Consider the following 26,030-nt stretch of genomic DNA (forward strand, 5'->3'; position numbering starts at 1 on the left):
ATTTTCAATAAATAAGGAATATAGTTATGTGGGGTTGTGCAGTGTTACACTTTGGGAGCAATCATACTGTGCAAATAGTATTTGGCATGAATTTTGTTTATTGCTGGTTTCAGTGTAAAATATGCTTCATGCGTGTTCAGTGGATAATACTTGAGAGTAGTATCCCAGTCAGTTTCCATAGTAAGTATACTTGTGTTTCTCTGTTCTAAAACTAGAGAATTGGTTCTAAAAATCTTTGGAAAAGGTAACAGTCATCAGCAGTCATATCTTCCTATCTGTGAGAACCACAAGCTGGATAGTAACTTCTAATTGTTCAGAATATATAGTGCCATCTTCTCAGAAATATGTAAGATGTTACACATTTTATACTAATGGAACAAGTAAAAGAAAGTTATTTTATTTCAATATTAAGCCAAAAACAACAGCAGCATGTTTCTTCTAAGCTTGGTTTTCAGATATTGGATAACTCCTGGTTGCTTTTGAGAGAAATTTGGTTTAGGACAGGTATTGAGTATTTCACTTGGCATATCCTCTGTCTCTGTCTGTCTGTCTCGCTTTTCCCTCCTTTTTCTCTTTCTCTGCAGGAAATACAAGTGATTTATAGATAATTGGAGTCTTCAGCTTGGAGTCTTGTCTTGGGCAGGACTTTTATCCAGGATCTACTTTCCCACCTATTACAAAGAAAAACAATCAAAAATGAAATAATGGATTGTAACTTGATTCTTTCTTTTGGGGGAATGGTCGCTTCATGTCGTAGATGACAAACAACTTCCATAAACAATAAATAACATCAGACTATAAAGCACTTTGGAAAAAAAAAAACAAAAAACAAAACAAACCACCAAACAAACAAAACCAACCAAAACCAACCCAAAACCAACCCCAAACCTTGTAAAATCAGACATCTGTAAGCATTCCTAGCATCCTCTCTCCTGCTTGTTAGCTGAGAATTTTAAATACCCAACCAGGACACAGAATTCTTGAACTCTTTATTACAGCTGTCTCTGAATGTAAAATCTTAACCATTTAGGAGTTAATTGGGAAATAGACAGTTTTATTAGGATAGAATATGCTAAAATTCCAGGAATCCCTAAACACGATTTGTTAAAGATTTGTAATATGTACCAGAAAAAAATAAAGTTATTATTCATTAATCTTTAAAACACTTGATTATCCTTGGAATTACTATGAAAGCTCCTTCTAAGAACATAGATGAAACAGATACTACCCACGTAATTTTCATGTATTTGATTATTTAGCAGAATTACTGAAACTTGTGAAATATTTCTCTGGTAAGTTTACTGAAGTGAGCAGAAAACCGTGTGTTAAGTCCTTCTGATCTGTACACCTGATGTAGCACACTGAGGCAATGTTGGTTTTCACTGGTCAGAAAAGATAATATTTAGTGATGAAAATTACACAATGCCATGTTTTCATGTAAGATGTGCAGCAGTATCTATTGTGACTTCAATGTTGGGAGTCAGCCTATGCTTCTTTAAAAAAACCAGCCATTAGAAATATTTTTCCCAGCTTTTTAATACCTTGGCATGGTCTCTGTGAAAAATAAGGTGGTTTAGATGTGTGTAATAAGAATTGATGAACAGGATGTGAACCAGACATGCCGATGAGTTTTCAAGCACACAGGGTTAAGTTTTGTTGCGTGGCTAGCAAGTACTAAAACTGCTACATGCAGGATTCTCTCTCTTTTCATTGTGATGACTCTTTAATTCTCTACTTATTAACATTAACATTTGGGGACGGATTGCATCTGCAGAACAGGGGATCTTGCAGTATTGCATGGAGTTAAGTTATTCTACAGCCCTGTGGCACAGCAAGCCCTCCTCAGACTTGTCAGGAACGTGTTGGCGGTGCTATGCTCCCTCCATAAGTGAGCACGTAGGTAGGAAGGAGATCCAGCTCTCTCCCTGGCAACAAGTCATACTTCTACAAAGGTCAACTTTGTGCCAGAAACTCTCCCAGAATGGGCTGCTCCAGAAATATCAGATGTGCGAGATAAGCCATAGTATGACATCCAGTAAGGGCACGTTATTAGCATGTTTTATACAGGAAGCACCACCCCCGTGTTTGATGGCTCTGAGAACCTGATAGCTTCTGAGGGTGATCAGAGGGTTCTCAGCTTAGTACTGTATTGATGCCTCCCTCTTTCATTCTCTTACAAAATCTGTTCTCCCTCCTGAGACTTGAGCGTCTCCCAAGTATCTGACAGTAGACGTGGAATCAGCCCAACAGAGTGAGCCCTTTGCAGTTTTTTCCTCCTGCTATCTCCATTTGAGGGGCTAAAGGTGTTTCTACAGGACGTGGCTATCCTTCGTTATGCCATAATCAAATCTGCTTTACAAAGTATTTTCATAGTGACTTTAAAAGACAGCTTGGTGTAAAATGAGGACCCTAGGGTTCTGTCCTGTCCTACCTCTCTCACTGCATTGTATAACCGAGTGAACAAACATTCTCAAGTTTGCATCATGTTGGGGACACTAATCCAGCTGGATGTTTTGTTTCTTGCTTGCCAACTGATTTAAGTCTGAGAAAGAGTTGAAGAACTTTAGCATAAGGAAAAGTTGAAGAATTGAGGTTTTGAAAGCTTTTTATAAAGAGGTGCTCTAAAGGGGTGAAGTGGAGGTGAAGAGGTACAGAAATGTTTCTGTAGTAATAGCCTGTAAATTGGCTGACAACCATATTTTTTTGTCCTGTATAAAAGGGTTTTGCCTCTACTCTTACACCATAGGCTAAAATCAGGTCAGTTTCTAAACACAGACCAGATAAACTGCCCAGCACTGCAACAGAAAACTTTATACAGCAGTTTGTGTTAAGTCTAGGCAAACTGCTTCTGGGTAGACAAGAACTAATAAATACATTTCAAATTCTCATATGATAAGCATTTGGTTGTGAAGTGTTTTGTTACTCAGTTTCTGTATTTTCATTCCCATTATGCTTTCTTGGCACTGCCCAGAAATGAATGCTGCAGAACACTGTTATAAATTCTTTTCACCACAATTTCCAGCACGTGTTTTCCAGATAAAATTCTAGACTGACATTAAGATAGGAGGCAGGAAATCTATTTTATTTAGAATAATATGCAGAATACTTGTCATTTTTTTTGAACTGAAGACAAGCTTTGGCAAAACTCAGGTAAGTGATGAATACATGCTATTTTCCACCCGTCTTTCCCTGACTGAGCTCACTAATGCCTTTTGAAATCAGATTCAGTGACTGATACTTTAAGAAATCAGCTAGCCTTTCGGGTCAGCTCAGTTGAGCGCTGTCCAGTTACAAAAGATGAGGCACAGAGAATTAGAGATGTTTGCATGAGGCGTAGACAAATAGAACAGCTACTTTTCCCCTTTGTGGAACACTTCAGCATCTGATGCTGACACTAGACATGTTCCTCTGTATCATCATATATGAGGTTTTACCGTATATACTGTATTTAGATTTACAGTTGTTTGTATCTACGGTTTGAATTCTCTTCTAGTGTGGTCATACTTTGTGGTTAGTATTATAATTCATCAACCCATATAGCAATTGCAAACTATTTATGCACTTCTTTTCAATTAACAGCCTGAATATAGGATTCTTTCTTTCCTCCCAAACCTTTGAGGTCTTCTGCACAAATCCAATTTACCCAGGTTTTGCATGAGGGATCAAGAAACAATGGTAGTCTTATGAGTATCCAGTTCCCTGCCTTTGCTTACTCCAATACAGCTCCTATAACAATGTTAATTCAAGAGCATTAAAAATACAGAAATTACCAGGCTGAAACTGGCAACAACTAGATAACTACTGCAGATAACTACTGTATTACTGAGTAGGTAACTATTGTAGCAGCGACTTCTTACTGTGCTGAATTTTTAGGGAAAGATTGAATCTTAAGGGAAAATGCAGACTGGTTTAACACATCAAGCTGTACAATACTATATTTCTGGCTAGGGGGAAATTTTCTTCTCTTTGTGCAGTCTGTAAGGTCAGATAATACTGAAAGACAAGAGCTATGCAATTAGTGTTTTTCTTATCTTTGCAAAAAAATGTTATGATTTCAAGTATTCCAATACAAAAGATGCATGTATTTATTTGCTCACCAAAACCAGAAGGTCACTAATAATCAGAGCACTTGCCCAAGCTGAAGAGCAGCCAAATTCATACCCCTGCTCTGAAGCAAACAGAGCAGATACTTGAAAATGGATCCCTATTTTCTGATGGTGGATAGGTCCCAATTGTAGATGCTTTCTACCTTTGGCTATCCTTGGGAAGAGTCTCATATTCTCTCCTGTTAGATAATTCACTTCTAAGTATTTGTGAGGCCTGAGAGATATCAACTTGATAGCCCCATGCGCAGGACACTCACGGAGGAAAAGTAGGATTCAGACTCATGATGTCAGACAGAGCAAGGATTTGATCCAAGATCTATGGCTTTCTAGGCATTGACTCTAAATATTGGAGTATTGAGTTGGAATAATGTGTCTTGAACACACGCTTTCATTCTAACAAAAAAATTCCCTCTTTAATTCTCCATTCCATTTTGTCCTTCAGAAACATTTCCCACAGAAGTTCACCAATCCTGGTACATTTTCATTTTAAATTCTGTCTTGATGTATCCGCATTTTCTTTATAATCCCACCAGTCCGAAAGTTCTTGATGATCTCTGCCTAGCTTGTCCATCTCCCTGTCCATGCAAAATTGTTCCCCACAGACCTTAATGGGCTCCGCCAGTTTGAAGTTATTCGCTGCCATAAACTGCTTTGTTCCTGGGAGCAAGGCACAATGGAACCACTGTATCCGTTTCCCTTCCCTTCTTTACAATGCACATTAACAGTTGCCTTCAATAAGCTGTCCATAGACATTGCAAGTCACTGGGAACATATCGGCATCTAAAAGTAATTTGAACCTTTCCTTCCAACAGGCTTGGCTTTGCATTTACTACCTTTGGCAAATTTCATCTACCCTTGAGTTGCCCAAATGCCTTTTAACTTCAGCCCTAGTGATATTTTCTTCAGTACTCTGATTATTTTTATCTGCAAACTATGTACCTTACTATTAATAATCTGCAAAAGCAGGTGAACCAAGATATCGATTGCTAGTCACAGTAATGAAGGGGCATCTTGCTATTAACCCCTTTCCAGGGAGAATTATCCATTTATTTCCAGTCTTTTTATCTTATCTCTTAACCACTTTTTAATCCATGGCAGGACTTTATCTTTCACCATATGGTTACTAACTTTCCTTAATAGCCTCTTGCTAAGGACTTTATCATCAAAAGCCCTTTTAAAGTCTAAATAAATTATATCCACTGATTCATCTCGGCTCCTCATTTGACTAACTATCTTCCAAGAAATCTCACAGGTTTACAGAGATAAATGACAAAAGATGAGTTCAGTGGTCCATATCATAAATTCTTAGTCAGATCCTGCATAAAGTCACATTTCTTCTTTTACAGTTTTGCAGCTATCTTTCCTAAGACTGAACTGTAACATTTCACTATTTATTTTTTGGAAATTGTTTAATTCTCTCCACTTCTAAAAAATCACAACTTTTTATCTCTTTGGGTTTTTTTTAAAGAGTAGGACTTGCTTTCTGAAACAAGTAACCAAAACATCAACTTTAGTTCAGCTGAAAGAAATGAGCGACAAAAAATGCATTTATACAGAGACAACATTATAAGGAAGCTATATCAATATAAGTATAGATGTGTAAAGGTTTAAAAAAAAAATCCTCAGGAAGCTGCAGTTCTGTGCAGTCCTCTAGTGAGGAATCCTCAGACAAGTGCTGGCATTCCTACTCAAGTACAAATATGTGCATAAATAGCTATGTGAAGACTTACTACTAAGTATTATATTGAGCAAGATGAAGTCTAAAAAAACCAATTGCCATCTAAGGGCCCAATCATTCATTACCTTTGTGCTCGCTCAAATGAATAGAGAAATTCCCGTTCAGACTGCATACACCTAACTGTTTTTTCTCCAAAAAACCCAAGTTCCGTATTTCAGAATTTGTCTAAAAATGTATTTCTACTGACCAGCATTTTCTGTTACCTATAATAGCAATCTACCTTTGTGACATGAATGCAACACATCAATTTTAAGTTATGCAGTGTAACTAAGCTTTAGAAACAGTTCATTACTAAAAGTATGATATGTGAAGCCACATCAAAGCCTTGCTGCAATAGCATTGCTGAAATAGTCTCCAACTGACAAAAGAAAAAAAGGACTTCATTCTTGTTCACTTGGAAGTCAGTTCCTTTCCCAGAGAGCCTAGTGAACTAGATTTTTACCTTATGACTTGAAACATAATACATTCCAGCTTTGCTGGACTGAAGTGGGAAAATACTTCAGAGCAGAGAACCATCCACATCAAATTCTGTGACCCAAATGAAAATGTTTAAGCTCAGCTCAATCTCAGTTGACCTCAGCTGGAGGTTAAAACATGAGGATGGCACTGACCACTAGAGTGTATAGACCTTAATCTGTGAGGGATTCGTAGGTAATGAAGACTTTGAATTGAACTCAGAATCTAAAGGGATGCCGGTGGGACAGCTGTGGAGAGGCCTACAGCAGGTGTTGTGGTTACAAAAAGGATTTGCTAATTTCTATGTGGATTTCCAGTATGCCCCTATTTAAAATAAGTGAGTTACAAAAAATCCATTTGTAAAGTCACAAAGATGTAGGAAGTGTTGCACAGAAGAACAGGCTGCATCCTCTTTGCTGAACTTGGATGGGAAGGGGATGCCAGGGAGACACTGTCCTCTTACCATGCTCTTATCATCTAGCAATGATTACACAAAATCCCTCAGTTTTGACTCAGAAACTATCAGAAGGTGCCTTTCCCTACAGAAATTCCAAACACACATATTTACACAGGTTAGGCTTCACTCTAAAGTAAGACTGATTTATTTCCAAAGCAGAGCTATTTACTATTTCAGGTAAATACAGGTATTATTTGACTGTCATATAAAAGTTGATTTTATCCTCTTGTGAATAGGTCAGCATGCCTTAAATTTGGCCTCAAGAGACTAGAGCTGGTCAGAACCTCAGGTCTACATTTAGCGTGAAATAGATCTCTCCAACTGGAAGGTCCTTACAGGTCTGTGCTGTGCCATTGTTCTCTCATGCTTCGGTGGGAAAGACACCGCTTAATACATCATCATCATCACTGCCCCCACCACCCTGGTATATCCTTAGTGGCTTTTGTGCAATTCCTGATGCCTCAGCTTTTGAAAACTGCAAGAATTGAGATTCGTTAGCATTTGGGTTTTTTTCCCTTGGCCCTACAACACATACTAAATTTTGGCCAGAAATGTAATCTACTTTGGTACAGCCAAATTAAGATCCCCCCCCCAAATGAGCAGCCATTTCTGGAAATATCTTCAGTTTCCCTTTTATGTCTTTTCATAGCCAGGTTGTTTTCAGAATCTACTGCCTCTCCCACAGCCTATATTTGCTTATTTATTTAACTTAGGCTTCTCTTGGATGTTTTATTTGTGTTACCTTTTTGGTATTTTTCTTCAGAATATTTAGTAGCAATTTTTAATTTTTATTTTGTGTTTTGCAGCCTTTTAAAGTTAGCACTTTGTTACTTTTTTTTTTGGCCTACATTTCCTCTTGTATCTTCCTTCTTAGCCACCCCATTTATTTTCTTGCTTGTGCTTCCCGTTTCTAGCCTTCGGAATGCAAATCTTCTTTCACTCTTTCACATTCTTAAGCCTCCATGCTGATTCTATGGATTTTAATTTCCTAGCTTCAAGCAGGGAGTTTCTAAGTTACTTCCTCTTTCAAAAAAAATCCGCTTCTTGAAGTTTAGTTTCCCAGAGAGTTGGGCTTCTTCATGTGTTTCTCTCCTGCAATGAAGCTGAAATTATTTATGTGGTAACCATTTCTCAGGGCTTCAGACACAATTTTTAGTCCTTGACAGGACTATGCCAAATGTTGTTTAGATTAGGATACAGACAACTCTATGTTCTCTAGATGCTATCTCAATGCAGCTCTCACTGAACTAATGTGCAGTTTTGCACCAGTCTTATTGCCTTCATATTCTTTTTTCCACTTCAGTGCCACTTCAGTTGCTCTTACTCAGAAGTCAGTACTTCACTCCTGCTATTATCCTTCATGACCTACACCACCTCTATATCCATGGGTCTACAAATGTGTTGTTTCTCTTCTAAGAAATATCCATGCAATTCCTTGCACACAGAGCTACTCCCCCCTCTCTGCAGCTTGGCCTGTCCTCCCTACATGGCTTATAGCTAGAAATCATGGTATGCCTCTGATAATTCTCATCCCCTTATGCTCAAAAAATGCTAGTTTTTTCCCTCTCCGTGATACAGTCAGGATCACCCATTAGGCACTTGAACTTTTATTTCCTAACTATAAGATGTTCTAGATGAAAATTGTGATCTAGTTAGTTGAAAAACCCTGTAAAGTCTTTTCAGCTCAGCTACTAAAGCACTTCATGTGACATTGCAGCTCACTCTTATTTACCACTCTGCTAGGGTAAAAGGTCCTTAAAATAGACATTAGCTTTAAACTGGCTTTAATACTTCTTTACACTGTCAAATTGATTTGAGAAGGCATTTATGTAACTGCCAGTTGGATGCATAGATTATTTTTTTTTTAAAGACCCACTTCATTTTGTTGTTTGAAACATATTTGGAATTTATTTTAAATGTTCTTTGCATCCAGGCATAAAAGCACTGTCCTGATTCCACTGGGTATTTTCAAAACTTGTAAGTATATCATAACATATGCATTTTACATTTGCTTATGTGGGTTTTTTTTCAGCTGTAATAGAAATAGTTTAAGTTTATTCTTGAGTAGTTAGAAACTACCAAGAAATTACCACCTGTCCTTCCCAATCAAGGGGGGTTTTTTTATTCTCTCCAATTTCTTCAGTTGTGATGTATGGTTGCAGCAACACTGTACCAGAATGGCCTGCATGGACCTTGAGAAACATGCACATGTGTTTTTCAGGACATCTGGCTAAGCCTTCAGCCCCTTTTCCATCAGTGCTTGATGTTTTGCTGGTCTTCCTCTTTTTGTCCTTATCACACTTTCTTTACCACAGCTACTTAACAGCCTTTTCTGTCTTTTGTGAAGTCTATGGGATGCTGTTTTCCTGAGAGGTGAGAATCAAGCTCTGCTTTCTCACTTGCCCATCTGAAATTATGATACCAGACTAACACTAAATGGGGTAGCTGTGCTGATGATGACCTAGTCTTGGTGGTCCAACCCTTTGACAGTGATTTTAAAATCCATTTGTTACATTACTAAAGACATTTTTAGCTAGCATCGCTCAACTGCAAGTGTTAATATTCTGCTCCTTCCATCAAAGCTTTTAGAAAGCATTAATTGATTCAGTCTCACTGTAAAACTGGTGACAAGGCCCCTTCACACATGGGGGAGTTTAAATTTGTGGGAGTGTAACCATGACTAACTCAGACAGTAGGTCAGTGTCAGAGGCAGGATCTCTTGCTAAGCCAGCCAGACTGCTAAAAGATAAAACCTCTTTTTCTGTACGTACTATTCTGGGAGATGGAAATACAGATGAATTTCAGAGCTAGTGTTTACATGTGGATGCATGTCTCCAATTCTAGATTGGTATTAATTGCACACTTTTTTGTGCACTCACCTATACACACGCACACAGTATCGATGAAAAGACCCCTTTCTTTGCATTCTTTGCTTGCTTTCTGTGTCACTTTATCAGTTGTCGTCTCTGTTGTTATTCCCTTGAGCATTGTCTGGGAGGCAGTGCCCTCCTTGCTGGAACAGCTGTATAATGAGTTCAAATGAAGCTGGAGGTTGAGGTGTTGCTCCCCTCTGTACTTTTCTGTTCGGAGGAGGAGTATTTCCATTGGTGCAGTGCAGTGACAGTACTGGAAGTCCAGGTTGTTGTCTCTGGTATTGTTTCTATTCGCTCTTCAAAGGTTTTATTTTAGTAAGGTACTCCAACATGGAGAGAGAAGGCAGGCCCTGCTATTGAGAAGATAACCAGGAGCCCAGTGTAGAACACGCCCAGCAACTGGTGCAGCACAGCTCTTCCTCCCATCAGCCAAGACAATTGTTTTTAATGTTTGGATTCTAGCTGAAACACAAATGTGTTCATGTTCTTGCTCTCTGTCTCAGTTAATTTCTCTCTTTGAGGGAGCAACAGGACAAATCCTTGATAACTTATTTCCTGGTTAGAAGCCTTTACCTGCTTTCCTAGTGGTTCCCTGTGACTGGGAACCTTTGTAGTCAGCTCTTCCAGCTGTTTGCCTAAATGGTCTTCAGGGAGACTAAAAGCAGTGAACCTGGAATAACAACATTTGACTTCAACTAGGTCCCAGGAGAATTTAGTTATTACTTAATGGATTGAATTGGCGACATACCTTATACCAGATAACTGCCAAAGGTTGCATGAAATTAACCTTCACAAATGGCTAGTTATTGGTATACTCCTTGCAGAAAGCTGGGTGTGGTGACATATGTTCATTGTAATTAATATTGGTTTTCATACCTTTACATGCCAATAGTATTTGCAATGTCTGGGTGAAAAATTTCACAGATTAAAGTCTTGATGGTGATTTTAGCCATTTAGTGATCATGTGTCATTGTGTTCACTACACTGAGCATAAATCCTGTCTTGTAAACAGCAGGGAGACTAATGAGGTTTGCCCACATTCTGGTATCATTACAAGGGGTTCCTGCAGAGAAAAAGGGAATTTGGTTAGAAAGGAGAAAAGAAACATGAATTTTAAAGGAAATGGAGCCGGCAGCAATCTCAGGACTGCCTATATGAACATTTGTTTTTAAGGAAGGCTTTTTATTAACAAGGCTTATAATGTACTTTGCTTATTTAAGGAAATCTCAGTAGAGCTAGGTTTTGTTTTTGCCGTAGTCCATGTTTTTAATGCTGTATGTTTGGCAAAAGTTGAGGGTCATGTTTTTAATTTGCACACTCAAAATTATTAGTCTGCTTCTACTTAAAGGTAAATAGAAGAGCTCATTTTTCATGCACGCCTACATCTTTATACAGAATAGCTTGCCAGTCATATATAAAAATGTTAAACTCTTTCAAATATTGGCATTATTTTGCTATACCCTGAAGTGTTTTATTTGCTTGGGACTGTAATCAGCTCTTGCAAGAACGCTTCACATCCAATTTTAGTCTTAGCACCACAGTGTACTTTGGGGTGTAAATTTGTCAGGTATCCAAGCACAGCAGGCTACTTTGACAACTTAAGCCCAGTTCTCCCCAATCAGCCTTATGAATACTAAAAAAGTAGAGAGACCTGTTCCAGTTTGGTATAGGTAAAGTCGATGGCTTATCAACAGAAAGAACTGGAGGAGAAATCAGAACTGAATTCTGAGGAAAGGGGATCTAGCTAAAGGTTTCTTCTCTCCAGAAGAGTATTCTAAAATAAATAAATCAGTATTTCCCAAGACTTTTTATTGAAAAGAATTTCCAGCCAGAGAGATTTCATTGCAGCATTGAATGAGAAGAGAGGTGTTAGGTTCCTTTGCATCTTCTTGAAGAGCAAAGAGAGTTTATAAATCAGACTTCTGGGAATTGTTATCTCACAGCTTCTTCTAACAAACACAACAATTTGTTTTAAAGGCTTCCACCAAAGATGTCATAAGTGGTAATCCCTATGTTGTAAGTGGGTACTTAATGTGATTTAACTTAATGCTGATGATGCAAAGCTATTCTCCCCCAAAGCCCATTAAGAACATCCAATTTTCTGGTAGACTAACACTCCTGCTTACTATCGTAGAGATAAGTGACTGTTTAACCAGGACAATAAGGAAGTTTCAAACCAATGCCACAAAACTGGGTGGCCACAAAACTGGTCTTTGTGAAAGTTCAGACTTTGAATGCAAATGTCACAAGCTGGATTGTTTGGGGTTTTTTTTGTAGTAGTAGTCTGAATTTCTGTATGTACAGACATGTACATACAAGCACTTTTGATCACCTTAATGAGTGTACTGGTGAATATAATTATTTATGATATTAGTAAGTATGGTCTAGGTAGAAAAGGGCCAGTGCAAGTCATTTATGTAAATGAAGTAGAAACTGATAAATACTGAGTCTTACTTCATGTTGCCCTAAATGCAGATAATTCTAACAGTTTATCCAAGATAATGCTTCTCATACTGCATGCTTATTTGTTTGTTTGACACTTTGTGGATTCTGTATGTGCAGAATGACATGAAAGGAAATGTCACTGGCATCATTTAGCAAAACATGCTAACAGTAATATCTGAAAATACTCAGGATGCAAAGTAGAAGTGAAGGCAAACTTTCCAGGAGCTTAAGGCTGCTCACTTGGGTCTAATACAGAGTTAGCACTTTGCAGGTCAGTGGCTCTGCTATTTGTCTCTGACCTAACAGATCTGGAGTTCTTCACATCAAACCCAAGTCTTGCTGAGCTGAGATCAAACGTGTTAAGGTAAGGATCTTGCCAGTGATTTATCGTGCCAGGGAGGGCGATCAGGCCATAAGGGGCCACTGCAAATGAAGTTGACATTCCAGTAATTTCTCATGTGTAGTTATAAGGTAGTTTTCTCAGAGCTTTTAAGTCAAAATAAATTTGCCCATTTTATTTTTCTGTGTTGCCTATAGTGTCTGAAAGCCAGTTAGGAGTATTTATTTATGCAGCATAGCTAATTTCGAAGTAAGAACTTGCTCTCTGGTGATGAACACTTAAAATGGCAGTTACCTACATGTGATGATCTGCTAGATTCTTTTAAATGGCAGAACATGTTTCCCATGTACAAATAAATAGATCACGCTGGTTTAGGTCATGCATAATGAGCACAGAAGACTTGTAATACGCAAATGATGCAAAACACAGGAAAACTATACAGACTAATACCTGTCTTATTCCCACCTTATTCCCACCATTTCAAATGAGTGCTTGTGGAAGGGTTTCCAGGATCAAGTTCTTAATAGCCACAACTTCATTAAAGCCCAGTGACAGGCCAATAATTGATTCTGTAAACAAATACTCCCTCCTCTCCACTCTTGACTTAATGGATTTTTAGAAATCTTTCATTATTTCATTTTTTTAAGTTGCAGTAAGTGACATCAAGGATCATACTCCATAAAAAACACTGCCATCCTTACCCAAATCATTCAGAGATGGCTTTTCTTTGTTATTAGTGGAAATGTACAGCATACTTAATTTTTTAGTCATCTGGGCTTCAGAAACAATGTTTTCTGATGCAGTTAAGCAAGACAGTAAATGTTCTTCTCCAGCAATTAGAGAGCCTCACAAGTGAAAGGATAAGTAAAGCTTGGGAGCTTAGTTTCTTAGGAATACATGAAGTACTATCTATCTGAGCTATGAGAAAGTGTTATTGCTCCTGTATTGTGCTACTAACAGCAGATAAATTCTTCATTAACTGAAAAAAAGTAGAAATTACTTTGAGGAAGGCCTTTATGTGCTGTAAGTAAAGTTTCTTCCCGCAGGTTTAATAAGGCAGCTAAAAGGAGTAAAATGTTTGTGGTGGGTATAGTTCAACAGACAATACAATCTGAAGTTTCTTCTCTTTAGATTAATTTTCTTGAACAACCAGGCACAAAATAATCCCTTTAATGAGACTGAATTGAAATAACTGATGCGATATCAGCATGTGGCACAGTGAGAAACTAAAATAGAAAAGAGTATCATCACAGTTTGGCAGCCTGGGTTTTGTGCAGGAAATACTTGGTGGGGGGAGGAGGAAAGTAAGCATGCTACCGCATGTTGTTAAGACTTATTTAATCTTCTTAACTAATTACTCACACTTCCTAATTCAAAATCATACAAACAAAGACGTTTAGATAAGCTGGGAGTTTTTTCAAATGGGTGCCCCCTACAGCTTAGAAAATAAACATGACAGGTTTCCCCTGTCTGATGTGCTGCCATTTGCAAAAGAACAGACCCAACTCCCAGAAAGACAGAAGACTAATTAAGACAGGAAGACAGGCAGGTCAAGCATTTGGTGTGAGGGATTTGGGACATAGGGGAGAAAAAATCATGTTACATTCCACTTTCACAGCAGACTGACAGGAAGCTTCAAGCCCTTTCTCCAATTCCATTTGCTGCTCAGAGACCCTGGATTCCCTCCGTTTCTCCTCCCAGTCATGCCCATTTCCTAGCGTACCATTCCCCAAACCTATACTGTGAGCTAGCTCCGTGGGGGACTCGCTCTATCCACCTTTAGGCACCTAAACAAGATGTCTAGATGAGTGGGCCAGTGCAGCAGCCACTGGAGAGACAGGCCCTTATGGGAGGTGGGCAGAGATGGGGGTGGCTGAGCCCACCTGAGGTGCAGGTGCTGCCCTGAGGGAGTGCTGCTCCCTCTCCTCCCACCCCACAGGGACTGGAAAGAGACTGAGCTTCTGCATTAGATGCTGCCATTAGGTGCTAGATCGTATGATTTCCACGCTGAAATGTCACTGAGACCTTGATATGTTCACCTATTTAAATGCTTCACTTCTGATACAAAGTCCACCGATGTCAAGGGCTGTTTTTTATTTCAGTAGGATTGGCTCAGGCCTTGCTACCAGTTACATCCAGAGAAGCTGAACGCTCTAGTCTTCTCATCTGGACATGTACCCTTGGCACAGGACTCAGGTTGCGTAAGCATAAGTCTACTAGATTTCAACGTACTGCTGTGCTGACAGCAAAACCAGAGCAGCCTCATTCACTTACGCATTTTATTTCTGATTCCACTTTTTTGATCCTCCTGCTGTAGTATGTTTGTAAATGTTTAAAATTTTCCAACCCTCTCAGTACACTCTGAAGTTTGGACTCTAGATTTCTTGAATGAAATTGCAAGCTTGGGTTTATGAAGGAAACCCCCATTTATGGTAGACCATGTCTAAAAGCCATGACATTATCCTTCTGGCACTGAGGTCCAAATGAGTTTTTAAAAAACCTGAACACCCCCAAACACACACAGCTTTAGAAAAGAGTTCTTCTTTCTTTTAAATTTTTTTTTTTTTTTTTTTTTTTTGGAGGTAGGGAGGCTGTCAGGGAAGGAGCCAGGACAACCCAGCAGCCAAAGAAGAAAAATAAAAATTAACATGTTCTGCTTTTGTTTGGCCCTAGCAGACTTCACAGGCTCTAGAGCAGGTGTCAAGTTTCCAGTGAAACAGCTTTGTCTCCCAGTACAAACATCCCTCTGGAGGCTGTTACCGTTGCTTCCTTTTCATCAATGGGGTCCTGATTCAGCTCCCGCTGAAACCAGTTGGATTTTTCCTTTTATTTTACTGTGGGTGGGACCAGACCTCTAGTGACTGAACTACAATGAACGACACGGTAGCCATTTCTGTTTGTATGCTCAAGCCAGCCAGCCTGCCTTGATTTATGTAGGTGTATCATTTGAAAGCGATGCAGTCGTTGGCACTGCCCAGTGCAAGGCTTATTCATGGATTGCATTGAGAAGCAGGATTGTGCACGGAGAATGGGGAGGTTGGCCTCAAAGTCTGTGGCCCGTTACTCATGATTTGTGAACTGCCAGCAAGGAGCAGTGACTCTTGCTGTTCATGTGAACAATCCCCTTCTCAAAGTAAAACAGCACTGCAGATCGATTGCTGGCCAGTCAGCAATCAGTCTGCCAGGGTTGGCTTTTGCTTTCCTAGTGCCTACTTATAAACCAGGTTTTCGCTGATTCCACAGCCAGCTGTTGGTTTCCAGTCACTCCCAGGAGTGCCCCACAACACACTCTGGCTAGAATGTGAGAGATTTATTGTATCAAGACAGCCATAAAAGTGAGGGAAAACAAAGCCTGAGAAAATAAACAAGCTGCACCTCTGATTGGCAATCCCTTCTACTTCATTCCCTTACAATTGTACTAATCATTAGGACTCCTGAAATGTTTCCAAAGGAGAGGAAATGAAGTTGCTGAGATGGGAAAGGATATGAAATTTCCTGACCAGACTGAGGCACAGGTGCCCGGTATCTGTGATGTTATGCAGTATTTACCAAGGGAAATGCTGCTGCTGGATTTTTTGCATGCCTCTAAAATTGTTGTATGTCCTGTCCCGTCCCGTGTGTCGTCCCGTCCCCGTCCCCCCCAAAAAGTGCCATTATGTATTTCTTAATGTCTCCAGCAATAAGAAGATGCTGAGGGCTGAACAGCTGTGATTCTTCCATAAAGTACTTTGGCATCTGATGCCCCCTCCCCCATCTTTTCAGATTTAATGTCAAAGGATCTCCAAGGAGAAAGTCACATATGAAAAAAAGATCTTTGATGGAATGAAACTATAACCAGCTACTAAATCAATTGAGTTAGGAAATTCCCATTCCTTCCTCCATTCATCCAGAACCTTATCTCCTGTGGGAAGCCATTATTATTTGGACATTAAAATCCCCTTCCTGTACCAAAAAACATTTCTGGAGCTGCAACAGCACAAAAACATTGTTTATTAAATCCATGGGAAAATAATTCCACCTCCAAAGAGCTGAATGCTAGGCCGCTGTCTGTCCACTGGCTGAAGTTCTTACTTATACAGCTGGGGAGCCTGAAGAAAATGTCTGATGACATCACCACTAAGCAATATCAAATTAAGAATGTAGATCATCATTTCACTCACACATCATTTAAGAACATTTTCAAGAAAGGAAATGAAAAGTTACGTTGTTGCCACCTGTGTTGATTACTCTTATGAATTAAAGGAGCCCATATTACTTTTTTTCTATACGTTTTAATGGAAGACAATACAAAAAAGAGAGGCAGTGAGCATGCAGAAATCCACAGTGAATTTAAAAACCAGTTCCATTTTCCAAATCCAGGGCTAGCCCCTGGGTGAACGTCAGAGGGAATGTGTAGTGCCACGAAACCAAATCTCATTCAACTAAGAGCTGCAAAGAAGGTATTAGTTCTGTGCTGCATTTTAATTAATTCTATTTATACACACCCGCACACAGATAGTTGTGTTGTACTTCCTCACTGGTAAGTAGTGATGAAAACACAAAATCCTATCCATTTTCTCCCTGCTTTAAATTTTGCTACTACTGCATTGCAGATTAGATTGTTCAGCCTGGTTTTGTACACCTTGCTTTCTCTTTGAATACTTACCACTCCAATTACCTGCATGGTTTGAAATGAACATTAAGTTGCTAATTATTAGTAAGCCAACTGGGACAGATGGCTACTTAAACAAGATATTGTAGTTGTTTATTTGCAAAGCTTAATTTGCTTTGCTTTATGCTAAAAACATTTCCTCTTGGCTTGATTTCGAAACTGATGAGCATCCAAAAATGCTCTTGAACTTGGTGCATAACGCTTTTGAAATGCAGGTGTTACGCAAAATGCAATATATGATTTCCTTCCAACTGCATGTCAGCAGAGTCTCAAAGTAACTTGAATTTTTACATGATAACTTTGAATTCTACTTTTCCTTTGTATACTTTTTTGTATGATATGGTATCTCAAAGGCTCTGAACAGTCACGTGCCCTGTAAGACGGGTCAGATTGCTTCCTTGATTAGTCCTATGGAACTCTGTCAACAGCGGCTGTATGTAATTAACCACAGGCAGAATTTGAACCTAGCAAATATGTGCTGGGACCATTATCTTGCAAACTTCTATCTAAAGGTCTATGAGAACATGGGTGTGTGAGGAAGAAGTTAGTGTCAGTACCAGGAGGGATGTGCCTGTTCTTTTAGGAAAATGCCATGCCCTCTCCATCTTTCATTTGGAAAGGAATGGAAATTATCAAGAGACCTTTACAATGAGATCTCACGAGAATGATGACACTCCAAGGGCACATTCACAGGGGCAACTGGGAGCCTGCAACTGCACCTATTACACTGTAAGTCCTGTTTGAAACTTCCCCATCCCACACACATACACCCCTGACCCACCCGCTACCTCAGCTGTTGCCCTGTTCTGCATGTTGCCTTAGGTGGCATTGCTGGTGAACAAACAGTATTCAGTTTCCTCCTTCGACCACTGTGTGCCAGCTACAGCCAGATTCCTCACTTTTACAAGAGGCATTGTCTGCTTTGCCAGTCGGGTTTGTTCTTGGCCAAATCACTGTACTGACAGGGACACCTAAGTAAAACAGGAAGGTTTGCCTTTTCTCTTCCTGCTCTGACATTACTGCAGTTATTGGCTCTACTGAGAGTAGATGGCAAACTGAATGTTCATGGGTTCCAAAATTTTTCAAGCGTTCTTCTCTTTCCATTTTGGCAGTTTTGTTGATAGCACCCAACAGGCCAGATTATTTAACTACTCACAATACCGCATAGCAAATACATGACATACTATATACTTTTTCTTTTCCTTACTGCAAATCACAAAAGGTAACATTAGGACTCAAACAAAAACAAATTACCTCAGTAACTCCTGGAAAACTCAAGTGGTTAATCAGTTACCTTTTATTTACATATATATGCTTAATGCTGAATTAAGTTGTAAAAACCAAAGGCTGATTTACAGCCCCAGTCAGCCTTAATTAACATTGATTCCAGGGGAATAGTAAATGTGAATAGCCTTCACAATTGAGGTTGAACAATGAACTCACTGGGTGTTGTCCAATTTGTAGCATGATTTACGTGGAAGCAAGCCCTTCTTTTTTCTAGGGTTACCCCTTTTTCATCTGGTGTTTAGGATGGGTTATATATAATCCATAGATAGGAACATTTGCTGTCAAATATTCTCCCTGATTTAGAGTTAGCCTTTACCATGGTCACTATAAATAAGGCAGAAAAAAACCCAATTTGAGGCTTTGCAGGGATTCCTTGTTCTTACAATGTGTCATCGCTTGTCCATTTCATGGCATTTTTACGAAGTGGCCATAATGAAAGTCAGATTAAATGTACAGGATATATATGTTTAATCAACAGCCATTGGAGTCAGTAGTGCTGGAAGAGTTATAAAAGCCCCTGTGAATGCAAATTTATTGCAAAAGAATCTGCGTCTTGGTGGTAGGAATATCTGCTGAATGGTACTACCTGACACAGAACACCTAAAACTTTCAAAAGTGAATTATTTAAGTGTAAGGTTTTGCTTGTAAAGCCGCCAGCTGCTGGATTTCAAGACTTGAAACTGTTCCAAAACACGGGACTAGGTACTTTATTTGTGCACTAGAGTAAATGCTCTGATTTTACTGCCAATTTAAATGTGCTCAGTTTACAGTAATGAGCTTGTATAGGCAATACCTTGTTTATAGAAAGTGGAACAGGAAGAAACTAACATTAACCATTAACAGTAGCAATTTCTCTTGCCTTCAACTCTAACTTTATGCCAAATAGATCCTTCCCATGTCCTATCTGAAATATTTGCTATTACTGTGCTGCTTCTAAATCTGTGGGATAAATGGAGCATCCAATAAAATAATACACCTTATAGTTCCAGTCAACATGAATTGCAACACTCTTGTAATTCGAAGGCGCTATTTCTTATTCCTATGGTGAAATGTATTTTAAGAACAAATACATATCCTGTGATGATTGATAGGTGTTCATCCCAGCAGAATGTAGTTAACATTTTTTAAACTTTTTAAAAAAGAACAGACCACTTCTATAAGGGAAGAGTACTGAATTGTGGTTGCCACTGCTTCTCAGATTCTTGTACTCAACCTAACTGTTTTATTCTTTCAAGACAGATCACACGAGGAACCTATGTGTTTATGTATATACTGTAACCTTAAACAAACATCCTTACATCTCCTTTGGCTATCTGCTCCTGAAGCTGCAAGCTTTTTTCCCTTCCTCTCCCTCCTCAGTGCACCCCGCCACATGCTGAGCATGGAGTTAACTCCACTGAACTCAGTGGAAAAGATGACAGCAAAATCCTTCTTCCATACAGGTCACAGATCTCAGAGATTCTTTGTTTCACTTACAGTCCAAAAAGTGACAATGATACACTGGAGGATTTTGGCTTATGGTGTTAGTCACTAGAGATCATACTGGTGACTCTGTCATTATCTTATTTTGGCTGAGTTAGCTCCAAAATGACCTAACGGGGACCAGTACTTCAGTTTGCAAAGCAGTGTAATCACTGAGCAGGAAGACACCACCCATGGTCTGAGGAGCTTACAGTCCAAGGACATGAACAGGTTCAAGATAAATACAGTGTGCAAAGAAAGCGATAGATGAGTAATGGTGCAGTAGGTCCTGGGTTCCGCTGCCTCTGACAACGAAAACAAAACTGGGGGGAAAGTAAAAGGTGGACTCTGAAATGGATGGAAGGGCACACAGCAAAGTGGCTGAGGCTAGAGGCACAGGGAAGATGAGGAAACACGATGGAAACATACCCATAAAAGTAAAAGCACATGTAATTGTTGGTTTCTATGCACAGTTGTTACGTTGCCAGGGTCTTTTCCAGGCAGGCACAGGTTCCTTCTGCCCATGTCCTCAGTCAGCTGGACATGAGTCAGCTCTGAACCAGAAGCTATGTCACTGCAGTTAGCATGGCACTGAGCCTGAGCTAATAAGCCCTGCTGAGAAGAACACAGCTACAATGGCTTCCATTTGGCTTGGAGAATAGGTTGAGCAAGCTCATGTCTGGTAACAGAAAACTCACATGCACATTCATGTGCAAATATGAGTGTGCAATTTCTTTACTTTAAAATGCACAGGCACACCGGTGTGCTCACCGTGTTCTTTTCTTTTACGGACACTTCATACCTTTTGGTGTTGCAACTGTTCCTCTTGAGCTTTCTGACTGTATTTTCTCTTGGCTGCTTGTTTTGCTAGAACAGTGTTGGGGTTTTTTTTCCCAGCTCAGTTTCTTCTCATCAATTTATAACTAGCTCTCTACTTGCTTCCCTCCTTCCTTACAGATATGTTAAAACTTTGGTGATGCTCTTTCCTTAAACACCCAGCATTTTGATGCTTATGCTTTTTTTGCCATCAAACAACTGGTAAACACTTGAGTTAGAGTAAGTTTTAAACTATTTAGTTGGCAGGCTGGTGCAGCTATCCTCATTGTACTATTCCAAGCCTAAAAAATCAGCAGTTGATCTATAATCATATCATACTATTCTTTGACTAGAAAAGACAGGTATTACATTCCATTCATTTCCATGTGAAAACCATGTCAATTTTTTGTCCTGGTTTTGCCACATCAAATTTTGCTATAAAGAAAGCAAACAAAAAAGGAACCAACAACCTGACACCATTTAAGCGAAATCCTTACATTTGAACTGTTTTCCATTGTCTCCCTGAACTCATCTGGCTGACCTGAGCCACGTACCAGTACAAATGTAACAGCCTCTTTATTGCATGGTAGTAAGACAGCAGAAAGTGCAAGATTAAAGAGGTGGCAAACTACTACTCTGGATATGTTTGTGATGTTTAGTCTGCCTAATCAGTGGGACAGATTTTTGTTCTGGCGTCTGTGGTGGTTCTGTGAGGAAACTGGACCTGTATAATTCGTTCTTGTTCCGTAGCCACGGTCTAAAAAGATAGGCCAGTTTCTACCACCTGAATATCTCTGGAACCGAGACTCCTGAATCTTTCAGGGGGTCCCTTGGCTTTCTACTCATCCACAGTCATAGGATCTGTATGGGGCACGGGGCTTTGCTTTGCTTTAACCAGAGAAAGGTCCCTGCCTCTATTAACACAGCTTAACCCCTCATGCAAAAAAGGGTGGTGAACATTCCTTCTATCTAGGGGTGAACTCCTGCCTCCAGTGAAGTCAGTGGTAAAATTCCCATTGATTTCAATGAGGCCAGAACCTCCCCTTACACATTTGAAGTTGTATTTCATGGAATAGAATGAAAGAACATTGATACCTGAATGCCAAGGAACCCATATGGTGCCTGGATTTTTGAACACTTTCATTCTTAGAAAGATTTCAAGGACAGGAAGAGTCAGAATACCTGGAAAACCTTTCACTCAGTCGTTTTTCTTTCGTATTTGCTAATAAATAATTGCATCCTGTTCTTGAAAGTCATTCAGTAGAAAATAGCTGGCATGTATGCAGCTACCACTAAAAATCTACTTTAAATAAACTCATTTGTCATTACCTCTCTCAAGACAGCTGTTGTCAACACCATTAAAATTCAAATTTGGTTTGCCCATGACAATTAAAATTATGTCAACACTGAGAGAATTTAACAATTTCCATTGTTCCAAGCAGATAAGCAAGTTAATTCTGTGCTGCAAGCCATCACTGTAGCCATAATCAACTGTGTATTGAAGAACTGTGATGTTTGAGATTATTCAGCCTTGACTGGGTTGTATCAGTGACCAAATGTTTACTTACTGACTTGAATGATTACTCCAAATCCTTGTCTTGTCTCCAGCAGTTTCAAGGCTTTTTGTCTGATACAGGTATTTCTTTTTTTAGTTTACTTGTTACAGTTTTTGAACCAAATCTGAATGTCAACCAAGTTATTTAGTTTGATGTTGCTTCTACAGTGACGCTGCCACAGAATACAGAAACACATCAGGGGCTGACCCTTCACCTGAACTCTTGAAAACCATAATTTTCACAGGCATAAATAAGTTTCAACTCTTTTGTATTAGAATCTGCAGCCTTTCCTAGGAGTTTGTTGTTATATACATTACTGTTTGTTTATGCAGGAGGACTGATGACTTTTTTTCCTTTTCTAGATTTTCATCAATAATGAGTGGCAAAATTCTGAAAGTGGGAGAATATTCCCAGTATATAATCCAGCAACAGGAGAGCAGATCTGTGAGATCCAGGAAGCTGACAAGGTAACGCATCCCATGAACGGGTAGAAATGCATAAATAGATCAAAGCAACAGGTCCAGAATAGCACTGTTGGACAGTTCTTTTATTAATCACAGTTCCAAGACCCATCACGTGACTAAGGTTGTAGAGTAGCAAATTTCATAAGCCTGGTAATATTATTTACCTCAGTGCCTTTGGTTTTTTTCTTCCTTCTTAACAGATTGATACGGACAAAGCAGTGAGGGCAGCTCGCCTTGCTTTTTCTCTAGGTTCGGTCTGGAGGAGAATGGATGCATCGGAAAGAGGCCAACTTTTGGATAAGCTTGCAGACTTGGTCGAAAGAGACAGGGCAATTCTTGCTGTAAGTGGCACATGAAAATTAACAGTCAAATCACCTGTCAGTTTTACATTCTGAGAGCAACTCAGTTCATAAATGTATTAATATGAATTATATTTAAAAACTACACTCAGCTTGGTGGCTAAGATGGCTGACTGTCTACTTAAGACCTGATCCAAAGCTCACAAAAGTCAACAAGATTCTTCCAATTGACTCAAATGAGCTTTAAATTGGACATGAATGGGTGTGCAGACAGATGTATGCCTGTTTTGCATGCTTGTAACTTTTCTAAAATAAAAAACGGAAGACTGAGTGAAGTGATTTGTGCAGATATTAATGAAATGGCAGGTAAAATGCTTAGTGACACTCAACTGGTAACATGAATTCTGGGTACTGCACTATTTCGCTCACGTTTGAAGCCATCTAAACGGTGGCATTGTTAATGTTGTTTTCCGCATGTCAAGCGCTTTGAACTAAGCTGGTGAACATCTTAATTCCAGCTTTGTCAACACTTAAATCATCTTACCACCAGTGTATACTGTAAAATCGCCACAGGGAGAAGGAAGTGCACAGCAAATCAAGTTTACTCTGCCTGTCATTTGATTTTTATTTCTAGAGCCAAGTTCTTTACTGAATTGCACTGCAGGCAATGCCATTAATTGCTCTTGGGGATATAAGTCAGTGCAGAATTAGGCCTCCATTCTTCTCTACAGAAACTCATTTGATGGTTGGTGTGTTACACATGGGTGTACTTTGCCCATTCTTAACGATTTCTATTAGACAGCTATTGAGAATGAGTTAAGCTACTCAACATCTTAGGATATTGGATTGGATTCTTTTTGCTAAATGATCTTAGGAACCCCTAAGAGGATAGCTTATAAGATACTTTTAAAAATAGGAATATTAACTTAAAAATAAGGACATTAGCTTGTTAATTTATGAGCTTCCCTAGAGGAGAATTTGTTTATTTGATGGCAATAAATAAACTGGCTGTACAGTATAGATATCTCAGACCTCAGCAGGAGTCTTGGCAGCCATATAGAGAAATTTTTATATTCACATCAATTATATAAAGAGGGATATGTCCATTCTTCTCTTTATGGATTCACATCATTAATATGGGGTTACAAGGAGCCCCTTCTCAGCTGTTATCATTAACATAACAGAACCTAGCTTGACAGGCATTTTTATCTTGGCTCCTGATTAAAGCAATTTAGCATTTATGTATCTGGACCAAATACAGTGGCTATTAGGTCCAAAATACACACAGGCACATGTACATGCATGTGGACACACACACAAACCCACAAGACGGACACATAAACACATGCACACACATGTTCTTACAATCATAGTCATTCCAGAACACTCCAGAAGGAACCAGATTTTTTTTAAGGAAAATGTTTTTTGTTCACATTTGCAAAAAGAAGTAACAAAGGGGATCAGATAGTTGTTCTGAACCTTCTGGGTTAAGACTATGCCAAGGTGTAACTGGTTGGTCTTGATTAAAATCTTTGTCATGATTGAAGAGCTGTTAAGACAGTGAATACTTAAGTACAATAGTCTAAAAATGCTACTGTGCTTATATCTCTTAACTCTTTCTTGTCCTCTAGACTATGGAATCACTGAACAGTGGCAAACCTTTCTTGCAAGCTTTCTATGTAGATCTTCAGGGAGTCATAAAAACCCTGAGGTATTATGCCGGTTGGGCAGACAAAATCCATGGAATGACCATTCCTGTAGGTAAGGGGGATTAAAGCACAGGTATGCACCTAAACCTTCTCATGGCCAAATGGCTTAATGGATTACAGCTTCGTGAAAGGTAGAAGAGAACCTTGTTCTGGTCTTCTAGTGTGTAGTATGTTGCTGAAGCAGCTGTTTAAAAGTGAGCAAGGGCTGGACTAGATGACCTGCTATTGTTCTGCCCTACATGCACACCCCAAAGAGTGTTTTGTTTCTTTTGCATGTGTCCATCTGAGAAGGAGATAGCTCAATACCTACATTTAAATATTGCTGCACTTATAAAAATGGATGTGGTATAAGCCTGACAAATACCTTGGAACACATGACAACAGTGTTAGCTGCCTTTTTAAGAAACAGTATGCTTAACATATTTATATCTTGTTTATATATGTCTTCTTACTGCCTATGCAAATAATTTTACTTGGGACTAACACTGGATCCAAATTCATTTATACTTTGAGTGAGTTTGTAATGTTACTATGGAGACCTGTACATACGTATCAGATATATTTTGTTATATATGCTTCTTCAAATTATTCAGTGGAATGAGTTTTATATGGTACGTATGAGATAGATCTTTATGAGTGCTAGGAAATTAGTTATTCTGCTCTTATTTTTTGCTAAAGAGATAAGAAAAAATTCTTAACATTGTTTTTATTTAACAAGTCTCTTCCTCCTGCCCCTCCCTCCCAGCTATTTAACAAATACAAGCTGCATTTTCTGTTGCAAACATACACATTTGCAGTCTGGACTAGATGTACCAACTGCTATAATTATGCAAAATGGCACATGATAGCAAAGAATGATTTTATGCAGGTGCAGTCATTAAGATAAATGTACTCATCTTTTACCTTTTGCATAAAATAAATCTTTGGAAAAACAGTAAAGAAAACCAACACTTATTCTATGGATTCTTTTTGGCTTTGTGGTGCACACTGTTCATTGAGCATGCATGTTTATTACACTTTACTGGAGACCAGGAAGGCACACTCAAAAGTAAATGAATTTTGCTGTTGCCCCATCTATTTCCATAAAATTACATTATGTAATGCAGTATCTGCAGTACACTAGCTTGCCTGTGTACAGCAAAGCACAAAACTATCAAAGTTAGGCAAGCATATAAATTGAAAATGTGGCCCCAAAATTTTCGGCAGGAAAACAGATCATGCAACTCTTATTGCAGAGTTACTCATCATGGTGTTTCAGCTTGTTAAAATTGCAGTATATACTGACTGATGTTTATCATCACTAGTTTCTTTTCACCAAAGAAATGACAATATTAGTATTTCAGGTGTAGACTCCTCTGTAAGAACTCTTGAA

General features: G+C 39.0%; 1 protein-coding gene and 1 long non-coding RNA gene across 4 annotated transcripts in view; one reads left to right on the plus strand and one right to left on the minus strand.

Annotated features, from left to right (window-relative positions):
• Positions 1-26,030, plus strand: part of ALDH1A2 (aldehyde dehydrogenase 1 family member A2) — a 58,347-nt gene that overhangs the window by 2,461 nt on the left and 29,856 nt on the right. For both annotated transcript variants that reach the window (XM_069798122.1, XM_009924302.2), the window contains exons 2-4: positions 22,549-22,653; positions 22,851-22,991; positions 24,581-24,710. In XM_069798122.1, coding sequence (XP_069654223.1) covers positions 22,549-22,653; positions 22,851-22,991; positions 24,581-24,710 — 376 coding nt within the window. The remainder of the gene's footprint in view (positions 1-22,548; positions 22,654-22,850; positions 22,992-24,580; positions 24,711-26,030) is intronic.
• The window catches only part of LOC138688020 (uncharacterized), a 131,372-nt gene continuing 105,719 nt past the window's right edge, over positions 378-26,030 (minus strand). Inside the window, exons 5-7 of one of the 2 annotated variants that reach the window (XR_011327058.1) lie at positions 22,815-22,989; positions 10,507-10,693; positions 378-671 (exon numbers count right to left, since the gene is read on the minus strand). This is a non-coding gene — a long non-coding RNA (uncharacterized lncRNA). The remainder of the gene's footprint in view (positions 672-10,506; positions 10,694-22,814; positions 22,990-26,030) is intronic. The other variant, XR_011327057.1, reaches the window with a different exon arrangement.

Source organism: Haliaeetus albicilla, chromosome 12 (assembly GCF_947461875.1).
Source record: "Haliaeetus albicilla chromosome 12, bHalAlb1.1, whole genome shotgun sequence".
In the NCBI taxonomy this organism is placed as follows: Eukaryota; Metazoa; Chordata; class Aves; order Accipitriformes; family Accipitridae; genus Haliaeetus; species Haliaeetus albicilla.